At 49.2% G+C, this 11,190-nt stretch overlaps 1 protein-coding gene across 1 annotated transcript; it reads right to left on the bottom strand.

The window, feature by feature from the left end:
• Nucleotides 1-1,346: 1,346 nt before the first annotated feature.
• FABP6 (fatty acid binding protein 6) lies at nucleotides 1,347-7,614 on the bottom strand. Its single transcript, XM_066342388.1, has 4 exons — nucleotides 7,419-7,614; nucleotides 4,908-5,083; nucleotides 3,339-3,428; nucleotides 1,347-1,472 (listed from the first exon to the last, which is right to left on the bottom strand). Exons 1-4 carry the CDS (start codon nucleotides 7,483-7,485, stop codon nucleotides 1,419-1,421), a joined length of 387 nt encoding a protein of 128 aa, XP_066198485.1. The 5' UTR covers nucleotides 7,486-7,614; the 3' UTR covers nucleotides 1,347-1,418.
• Nucleotides 7,615-11,190: the final 3,576 nt, after the last annotated feature.

The following is an 11,190-nucleotide window of genomic DNA, read 5'->3' as shown; positions in this document are numbered from 1 at the left end:
ATATATTATTAATCTCTCACTGTGCCTAATTTATAAATTAAACTTTATCATGGGGAAAAAACAGTATGTATCGGGTTCAGTACTATCTGCAGCTTCCGGCATCCCCGGGGGGGGGGGGGGGTGTTCTCGGAACATATTCCCCACGGATAAGGGGGGACTTCTATAAGCCTTCCCTTTTCAGTAGTTTTGAAGTAATTTTCATCGTCAAGAAGGAAGCTTCCCACTGGATGCTATCGTAACTTTGGATCTCTTGTCTCCCTTTCACATAGGGAAGTCTCAGGCTCAGGGTTTTGGGCAGGCAACAGAATCGAGCTTGAAATCAACAACGTTCAGTTTCAACTTTTTCAATAGTTTTATTTATGGCAAATGATATTGGCTTTTCATGTTTAGAAATGGTGATATAGGCCCTGGCTGGGTGGCTCAGTGGATAGAGCATCCCAGCGCAAGCTGACGGGTTGGATCCCTGGTCAGGGCACATATGAGAAGCAGCCAGTGAATGCATAGCCAAATGGAACAACTAAGTGGGCCTTCCTTTCTCACTCCCAAGCCCTGGGCAGACGCAGTCACCAGGCAGGGACATCCCCCAAATCCAAACGCCGCCTCAGAATCCTTCCTGACTCGGGGCTCCACGACCCACCAGGGGATCGGAGTGACCTTCCAACCACCTTTCCAGCCCACTGCAGCTTCTTCCAGGCCCCCCTGCCCAAGCTACTGATCCCAAACCTTGACACCGCAGTCCTTTCCTGTCATTCTCATTGCCCCCTGGCCACCTGATGGTCTGTCACTTTTCCTCTTTCCCTCATTGGTCCTCCTGGCCAGTAGGTGAACTGCGGTCCAAAGGAACAACTGCACAGGTAGTGGCAGAGCCAGGGACGTGCTGGAACACCTTCCCAGCTAAGCCCGGGGTGTCCATCCAGTGTCTGTGCAGCCTTGGGTCCGGGCAGTGGGGGACTTTCTGGGAAGTGTCATTCCCCCTCCCCCATTTCACACACACACCAGTTCTGATATGTTTGTCCTGGGGCCCATCTCAGAGTTTATGTGTCAGCCCTATGGGTGACATTTGTCTCTTTAAAGGATTACCTCCGCTCACACAGTGGTGGGTGGTAGAGTGGGCTGTGGGGTCCACAGAAGTGTGCCCACCATGCTTAGAGCACACCGCCTTTGGCCCCTTTGCAGGGGCTCAGGAGTATTCAGTCCTCATTCAAGGCTCCCTGTGCCATGACACAGATCCCACAGGGATCTCAGAACCAAGGTGGGACCCGTGTAGCCATCCTCAAGGGTTTCCCACCCTCACCCAGCCAGAAACTGCCACCACGACACGAGAAAAAAACAAAGAGGCTCTGGAGTGAGCAGAATATCTGTTCTTGGACCAGCTTTATTGGTGGCTTTGAAGCCGCTTTGGGGCCCTGCCTGCTTGCTCAGGCCAGTCTCTTGCTCACACGCTCATAGGTCACGCCCCCGATGGTGGAGATCTGAAAGAAGCAGCCAGAACGGGGATTCAGTGCAGGGACCCCAGGGTGATCATGGGGCACAGCAGACCAAAGACCGGCCTCCATTCCCAGCCCTGAGTAGAAATGAATCAGTTGTATCACTTCTCTAAGCCTCTGTTTCCCATCTGGTTACAGGAATCACTGTGCAGACTCAATGTAGTGGAAGTACTCGCTCGGCAGGTGAGTCTTTGCAAGATAACTTGCCACCTCTCTGTTCATTTCAGTCCACCAGACCACGCACTTCCTTTGCATTATCCCCTTGAATCCTCCCAACAATACTGTGAGGTTGTCCCCATTGTACAAATGAGAAAACTGAAGTTTAGAGAAGTCACGTAACTCACCAAGGTCAAGAGGTCACACTCAAACTCTGCACCATTAGGTACTTATGGGACACCTGTGCTCGGTGATGGACAGATGGGGTCCCTGCCTTCAGGAAGCAGAAGGCTTTATGGAAGAGGCAGGCAAGAGGATACTGTTCAGCCTGACCTGTGGTGGCGCAGTGGATAGAGCGTCGACCTGGAAATGCTGAGGTCGCCGGTTCGAAACCCTGGGCTTGCCTGGTCAAGGCACATATGGGAGTTGATGCTTCCAGCTCCTCCCCCCTTCCCTCTCTCTGTCTCTCTCTCTCCTCTCTCTCTCTCTCTCTCTCTCTACCCCTCTCTCTCCTCTCTAAAAAATGAATAAAAAAATAAAACAGGATACTGTTCATTGGAGGCCCCATGTCTTCATGTCCTGGGCTCGAGGCCACTGAGACCTGCTGTCATATGATGTGCATGTGTCATAAGTTGGTCTTATATCCAGCAGAGGAAAGCAGCAAGCTCTTCCTTCTAACGTCACCCGTGTTTGGGAGGTGGGGGGAGTAGAAATGGAAGCGAGATGAAGGGCCTCCCAGGACAACGCCTCCAACCTATGTTACAGAGCGCCAAGTGTGGGAGAGGTCAGTCACAGGTGTGTGTATTTTTTTTTTTCCGAAGCCAGAAATGGGGAGGCAGTCAGACAGACTCCTGCATGCGCCCGACCGACCGGGATCCACCCGGCACGCCCACCAGGGGGCGATGCTCCGCCCATCTGGGGCGTCGCTCTGCTGCAATCAGAGCCACTCTAGCGCCTGAGGCAGAGGCCACAGAGCCATCCTCAGCGCCCGAGCCAACTTTGCTCCAATGGAGCCTTGGCTGCGGGAGGGGAAGAGAGAGACAGAGAGGAAGGAGAGGGGGAGGGGTAGAGAAGCAGATGGGCGCCTCTCCTGTGTGCACTGGCCGGGAATCGAACCCAGGACTCCTGCACGCCAGGCCAACGCTCTACCACTGAGCCAACCGGCCAGGGCCAGGTGTGTGTATTTTTAAAAAACGTTTTAATTAATTGCCAACATTTAATAAACTGGAGATTTCACAAAGAAGTGCAAATTTCCAGCCTTCTCGAAAAAAGAAGAATCAGAAGATCCAGCAGGAAGAGCCTGAAGTCTTCAAGGAGCAGAGTGTTGGTGGTCCTTGCAGGGTTCACCTGGTCTTGTCCTTCATTGACACTCTGGGAGGGGTCCCACAGGGTTCCAGACTTGGGCCTCTGAGGTCGCTGAGCATGGGCACCAGAGTCACAAATCCCACCCCTGTCATAAAAGCTATATGCCCTCCTGCTAATCACTTAGCCTCCCTGAGCCTCAGTCTCCTCATCTGTAAAATGGAGATGAAAAATCCCTAACTCCCAGGGTTATTGTGAAGATCAAATGAGAGCACGGGGCCTGGCACACAGGATGTGCTTATAAAGCCAGCTGCCCAGAGGCCCGCCTCTCAGGGGCCATGCCTGGGGCAGAAAAAACACTCCAGTCCTCCTGGGACCCAGCAGGACACTCACCTCCACCAGCTTGTCACCCACGATCTCCGAGGTCTGGTGATAGTTGGGGAAATCCACCACCACCTTTCCGCCCTCCATCTGCACAGTGGCCTGAAAGAGAAGCATAACGCTGAGTCTCGGTTGGTGAGGCCCCCAAATGCAGGCCAGCCCCTGAGGGGTGATGGGCCTGCCTGCAGCCCCCGCAGTCCTCCCTAGGAATTAATGTGCCTTGTGGGTATGCGATTACATAAACCAAAGATACAGATTACCTGCACAAGCCACTCAGCCTTGCTGTGCCAGCCATGCATGACTAAAACGGGTTAGTAACTAGACCCGCTTCATGGAGTTGTTGTGAGGAGTAGGGATTTAATAGGGCATACATGGAGTGCTCAGAACAGTGCCAGGCACGTGGTGAGCCTCCGTGCTAACTGCGGGGTTACTTGTGATCATTGTTAGAGTTGTGATGATGTCGTCTAAGGCGTGCATTGTAGCATTGTTTGTAATTGTAAACCTCCATTCTGAATATTGCACCTAGGCTATCCCCTGGTAAAGAACCTAAATGTCGGCCTGACCTGTGGTGGCCCAGTGGATAAAGCGTCGACCTGGAAATGCTGAGGTCACCGGTTCGAAACCCTGGGCTTGCCTGGTCAAGGCACATATGGGAGTTGATGCTTCCAGCTCCTCCCCCCTTCTCTCTCTCTGTCTCTCTCTCCTCTCTGTCTCTCTCGCCCTCTCTCTCTCCTCTCTAAAAAATGAATAAATAAAAATAAAAATAAAAAAATAATAAAAATAAAAAGACTTTTAAAGAACCTAAATGTCTATCAATGAGGGTGTGTTAAATGAGTGACAGCAACTTCCATACTTAGGATACTGTGTGGCCATTAAAAAGAACAAGGCAAATTAGTATGTGCTGACCTGGAATGACATCATGAGAGATCGTTAAATTTTTAAAAGGCCTAAGTGGCAGATATGAATATTATGACTTATTCTCCACATTGGCACCTTGAGGAGCAAAGTACTCATGGTCATGGTTGGGGCTCTGGAAGGGACCCGAATGGGTAAATGCCCTGAGGGACCAGCCTGGGTAGGATGAGGACAAACACCACCTTTCACTTCTTTGCTCCCTAATATTGCAGTTTCGAATCCAGATGAGCCTGGTTCTGGGGCCTGGGCTGTTACTCTCTGGACTGTCCAGGGTGGAGCCAGGCTGCTTGGGTTTTGCAGGCCTGCCCCCGCTGTGTGATTGGGGCGAGCTACTTCATCCCATGGCTCAGACCAACTCCCCCACCCCGAAATCGGTAATAATTGTAGTGGCCGCATAGGACTAACTGCATTAACATGTGACTATTCAGCAACTATAGCTTATATTAAGCTCAGCAAATGTTAACGATGTTTATTATCATTATACTGTTTATTATTGACGATACCTTTAAAACCCAGTAGTGGTTAAATGGCCAGGGAATTCAAGCTCTTAATGCTAGACTAGAGAAAGACACCCCAGCTTGTGGAGCAGCCCCAGAAGACATATTTGAGACCCAGAAGTTAGCCAAAAGCCAGGGGAAGGAGGGAGGAGTGGCCAGCCCATCTTACCTTAAACTTCTTGCCCCCCATGGTCTCCATGTCGCACTCCTTGCCAATGGTGAACTTGTTGGTCATGGAGTGACCGCTGGGGTAGTGCTGGGACCAGGTGAAGTTCTGCCCATCCTGCTTGACCTCTGTGATGATCTTGAAGTTACGGCCCTTTTCAATTGCATCACTGGGGAGCCCTGGCCCAGGGGACAAGCAGAAGGGCCATGTGAGACCTGCTTTCAACCTGTGGCTTTGGGAAAAAGCCAGCCTCCGCTGGGGCAGGCTACCCTGACAGTTAACAGCTCAAATTCATTTCTACCATGAGCCATGGAGCTTAGGCAAGTACCTCTCCAAGCCTCAGTGTTTTAATCCATAAAATGGGGATAAAAAGGCCCATTTCACAGAGCTGTTTCAGGGATTCAAGTGTGTCTTGTAAAGCTCGTGACATATAGTTGATACTCAATAAATAATAGCTATTCTTGCCCTGGCCGGTTGGCTCAGTGGTAGAGCGTCAGCCTGGCGTGCAGAAGTCCCGGGTTTGATTCCTGGCCAGGGCACACAGGAGAAGCGCCCATCTGCTTCTCCACCCCTCCCCCTCTCCTTCCTCTCTGTCTCTCTCTTCCCCTCCCGCAGCCAAGGCTCCATTGGAGCAAAGATGGCCCGGGCGCTGGGGATGGCTCCTTGGCCTCTGCCCCAGGCGCTAGAGTGGCTCTAGTCGCAACAGAGCGACACCCCGGAGGGGCAGAGCATTGCCCCCTGATGGGCAGAGCATCGCCCCCGATGGGTGTGCCGGGTGGATCCCGGTCGGGTGCATGCGGGAGTCTGTCTGACTGTCTCTCCCCATTTCCAGCTTCAGAGAAATACAAAAAAAAAAAAAAAAGAATAGCTATTCTTCTACTAGTAACATAACATAAATATAACAGAAACTTGCCAAGCTCACAAAGTTCTGAAATGAGGAGGACCTGGGAACCCTCAAGACTGTCTTCTGTGGCTCTTCTTTCACAGGTTAGGAAGACCCCCAGCAGGAAAGGGGCCTCCCAGCATCTCAGTGGCGGGTCCACGCAGCATCAGGTCTGGAACTGAGACTGGCTTACTTCTAATGCCACACTAGACTGTTACAGGGGAGGCCAAGTCACTGTTCCTTCAGGGCTACTCCTAAGAACTGACTCAGAAGGGCTTTTGCCTCCCAGGGTCCCAGGTTCCACGGGCACTGCTCTTGGGGCCTCTCTGACACCAGGACAGAGGGCACTGGTCCCTGGGGCTGTCTTCTGATTCCCTGACAATTGCACTGCTGCAGACTTAGATAGAGCACCACGATTTCTGCAGGATTGTCAAGTTCACAGTCTCACTGGTTCCCCAAAACCAGTGTTGCAAATCAATCAGTAAGAGGTGTGAGGTCTTTGATCTCTCTGCCCACAGAGCCTAACATAGTAAGAAGCCTTTGTTTATTGAATGACTGAATCAATGAGTAGCTCATCATACCTAGTCTCTGCTAATTCCTTGTCACCTTTTACAAGGCCCAGGGGTGGATTTAATGGCGGACGCTCCAGGTGTGCACCCTGGGCCCTGACTTCCAAAGGGCCCCACAAAACCCCAACTTTACACTTTTTTCTAATGACAAGGGGCCTCAACTGACCTTAATCTGCCTCTGACAGGGCAGGATATGGTAATACCACCCATCATCTCCTCATAAGGTCCTGGGTTCTAATACCCCTGCCAGTGATTTACAGTGTAACCTTGGGCAAGAGCTGAGATGTCCCATCGGTAACAGTGGGTTGGCCCTTGCACATAGTAAGTGTTCAGTAACTGTTTGAATGAATAAACCAATCAAGCCTCTACTTCACCAACTTCTGGCTGTGTCGCCCTGGACTAGTAATTCACCTTCTCTGGGCCTCACATTTTCTATCAGTAAATTGGAGATACTAATATTCCCTAAATGATTTAAAATCAGAGAGTCTTTTTTTTTTTTTTTTTTTTTTCTGAAGCTGGAAACGGGGAGAGACAGTCAGACAGACTCCTGCATGCGCCCGACCGGGATTCACCCGGCACACCCACCAGGGGCGATGCTCTGCCCACCAGGGGGCGATGCTCTGCCCCTCCGGGGCATCGCTCTGCCACGACCAGAGCCACCCTAGCGCCTGGGGCAGAGGCCAAGGAGCCATCCCCAGCGCCCGGGCCATCTTTGCTCCAATGGAGCCTTGGCTGCGGGAGGGGAAGAGAGAGACAGAGAGGAAGGGGGGGGGGTGGAGAAGCAGATGGGCGCTTCTCCTATGTGCCCTGGCCGGGAATTGAACCCGGGTCCCCTGCACGCCAGGCCGACGCTCTACCGCTGAGCCAACCGGCCAAGGCCTAAAATCAGAGAGTCTTTATGGTTCTTCTTAGCCCTGAGACAGAATAGTGCTCAGCAAATGAGGGAGTGAATGAATGAATAAATGAAGTCCTGTCCCACTTTACCCCAGAAATCTGGATTGCTGGACTAGTGCTGGTTGTTGCAGACCAGTCCAGGGAAGGTGTACTTAGGACTCCACTCACCAAGGCGCTTCATGAACTCATCATAATTCTTCTCACTCTCGATCTCGTACTTGCCGTTGAAGGCCATGTTGCTGGAAGACTTGGAGTCCAGGGAGCAAGGGGATGAAGAAGAAGGTTCCTGGTGCTGAAGGGCTTGATGCCCCAACTTATAAACCCTCCCAGATGCTGAGGCTCAGCCCCTAAGTCACCCCACTTCTCCCTCCTGCCCCCTGAAGAGGAAGTGCTTGATGTTTTATGATGTGGGCCGGGCCTGGAGGAGCTGAGCCCTGAGGTTATTCACCCAGGGAGGTGCTGGCTGCAATCCCATTGCCATTTTCAGCACTGCCACAGGGATCTGCCCACACCCTGCCCTCCATTCACACTCATCATCCCTCACTTATTCTTTCACCCCCAGTCGTCCACCAGAATGCATGGAGCCCCTCCTGTGTGGGACAGCACTGAGGAGACACTGAATGAGACATACATCCTTCCCAAGAGAGCTTCCACTCTGGTCCAGAGACAAAACACACACCTGCAAAGCACTCTGATGCAAGCAGGACGTGCTGTGTCCCGAGGGAAATGCAGATGGGTCCAGGTGACTGGTGCATCTTATGTAGAAGGCATTTGTTACGATCTTGAAGGATGTTGGGACAAGCGGTATGATTGGAAGAGGCTAAGAACGTAAGGAAACAGCATACTAGGATAAGGGAACACTGTGACGAAGGTGGAAAGGGCCAGGATGAAAGGAAGCAATGAATTTGTCTGCAGCAAAGAGTACTTGAAGAAGAATAGATACAAAAAAGGGTACAGAGATTGCAAGCAGCATAAAGCAGTAGCCTATGGACCCAGGGAGCCCACCTGGAAGAGGAGGTGCCGGGCGCATGAAGACCCGTTGTGGGGCAGGCATGCGCAAGGAGCTTGATGTACGTGACTTTGTTCGAGCTTCGCAGCTGGGAGGGCTAGGAGGTTAGACTCCTGACTTCTGTGTTCCTGTTCTGTCTCCTGGCACCACTTTACACCCATGTCCTGGGTGATAACTCCTGCCCTGTCTGTCTTGCAGGACAGTCCTGTGGTCTTGTGGACCCAACAGATAGACAATACAAAGCCTGGAGCACTCTGCGAAGGCGCTCATCCTTCTTGTTACTAAGGAGTTTGCAAGTCTCTTTTCCCAGAGTCCGCTCTCCACGAATCCTCATCATTTCTATCCAAAGCAGAATTCCCCACAGTTGCTAACCCCTAGAGCTGGGACTCAGTGGTTTCTAAACCAGTGAGACCAACTTTGCCACATATTGCTGTTCTTTAATCTCCAATCTTGAAGGTACTTACCAGCCAGGGGTCTTATTTAAAAAAAAGAAAACCCCATACACACACACATCAAACCACCCCCCAACACACACATCATCATCATCATCATGATCATGGGTTTTCTTTTGCTAGATTATATAGTATATTAAAATTTCATAATTCAGAGCAATTGACAGTCCTGGCAGAGACAGCCCTTGATAACAGTTTCTATCTATCCTTCTAGACTTTTAACACACCTACATTTTCTTATATAAATGAGATTATATTGTTCAATAACCTATACCTCATGTCTATATCATTACATAAAGGTGTATCATATTCTTTTTTTAAATTTATTTTTAGAGAGGAAGGGAGAGAGAGAGAGAGACAGGAATTCAATCTATTCCTGTATGTCCTCTGACCAGGGATCGAACTGACAACCTCTGCACTTCGGGACAATGCTCTAACCAACTGAGCTATCCAGCAAGGGTTCATATTCTTCTTGACAGCTCCAGAGTATTTTATTGTATGCATGTTCCATAACTCATATAGTTATTGCTGGGTCTTTAGATTGTTTCCAGTCTCTTTCTTTTATAAATAACTCTGTGATTCTCATTCACATCTCATTTACACCTCTTGGTGTACACATTAGATTGATTTACTGAGATTATTTGCTAAGGATGAGTTCTTAGACATGAGGTTCCTGGAACAAAGTGTTTTTGTATCTAAAATGTTTATATCTATTACTCTACTGCCTTTCTGAAAGGTATTAACAGTTTATGTTCGTACCTAGAGCATATGAGAATTTCCCCTCATTGATAATAATGATGGAATAACAATGATAATAGTCACTAACTTTTATTGAGTGTTGAGTATGCATTGGGCACAATGCTGAGTGCTTTTCATGGATTACCTCATTTAAGTTTCAAAACAACTCTATGAAGTAGGCACAATTATTGTCCCATTTTGCCAAGGAGGAAACTGAGCTTCACAGAAGTTAAGAAACTTGCCCAAAGTCACAGAGCTCCTATGTATAGTTCATATTTACTACCAAAGCAACTTTCAACATCATTTAAAAACATTTCCAAAATTCTCTATAATCTTATTACACTAACATTGTTACTTTTTATTTATTTATTATTTGTGTGTGAGTGTTTGTATGTGTGACAGGGAGAGAGAGAGGGACAGATAGGGACAGACAGACCCAAAGGGAGAGAGATGAGAAGCAACAATTCTTTGTTGCAACACCTTAGTTGTTCATTGATTGGTTTCTCATATGTGTCCTGACCAGGGGGCTACAGTAGATCAAGTGACCTCTTCCTCAAGCCAGTGACCTTGGACTCAAGCTGGTGAGTCTTACTCAAACCAGATGAGCCCACACTCAAGCTGGCAACCTCGGGGTTTCGAACCTGGGTCCTCCGCATCCCAGTCTGACACTCTATCCACTGCGCCACCACTTGGTCAGGCCACTTTTTATTTTTTCTATCCTCGCCCTCCCTCTCTCACTCTTTTCCCTTCTCCTCTCTCATCCTTGCTTTCTTTTCACTGACATTAACTATAAAAGATATATAATAGCCATAATCTCCAAGTGAATGCAATATTCCATTCTGTTTTTCTTTGCTCAGCAGTACTTTGTGGACACAGTCCCATGTTTCTGTGAAGCTGGCATGTTGTCAGAAATGGTTACATAATGTTTGCTGTTGGACTTTTAGGGGGATCCTAGTTTACCCCATTAAATGCCAGGCCACAGTGAGCTTCTTTTTGTAGGATTTTTTTGTTTTGTTTTTAGTATTTTCTTGAGCAAAAGCCCCAGGTTGGGATTACAAAGTTATGGGATCTGGAACATTGTTAGAGCTCTTAGCATGTTTTGCCAAATTGAGACTAAATTGGTTTATACTCACCTTGCCTGGGTGCTAAATTTCTTGGGACGCAATGGGTGTATGTGTTTTTTATAAGATTTTATTTATTCATTTTAGAGAGAAAGAGAGAGAGAGAGGGAGAGAGAAGGGGGGGCATAACAGGAAGCATCAACTCCCATATGTGCCTTAACCAAGCAAGCCTGGGGTTTCGAACTGGCGACCTCAGCGTTCCAGGTCGATGCTGTATCCACTGTGCCACCACAGGTCAGGCCTTAGGCTGCAATGTTTAAAACAGCTTTAGGAAAAACATCTTTAGGGGAAAAAATCTTTAGTACTTTCCCCAAATGTTCTGCCCAGGAACATCATAAACTGTACCATTTTGAGAACCTATTTTTTTTTTTATTTATTTTTTATTTTTTTGTATTTTTCTGAAGTTGAAAACAGGGAGACAGACTCCCGCATGCGCCCTACCGAGATCCACCTGGCATGCCCACCAGGGGGCGATGCTGTGCCCATCTGGGGCGTCGCTCTGCTACAATCAGAGCCATTCTAGCGCCTGAGACAGAGGCCACAGAGCCATCCTCAGCGCCCGGGCAAACTTTGCTCCAATGCAGCCTTGGCTGTGGGAGGGGAAGAGAGAGACAGAGAGG

This window comes from Saccopteryx leptura, chromosome 6 (genome assembly GCF_036850995.1).
Source record: "Saccopteryx leptura isolate mSacLep1 chromosome 6, mSacLep1_pri_phased_curated, whole genome shotgun sequence".
In the NCBI taxonomy this organism is placed as follows: Eukaryota; Metazoa; Chordata; class Mammalia; order Chiroptera; family Emballonuridae; genus Saccopteryx; species Saccopteryx leptura.
The sequence above is the reverse complement of the archived record's forward strand: the minus strand, read 5'-3'. Positions and strand labels throughout refer to the sequence as shown.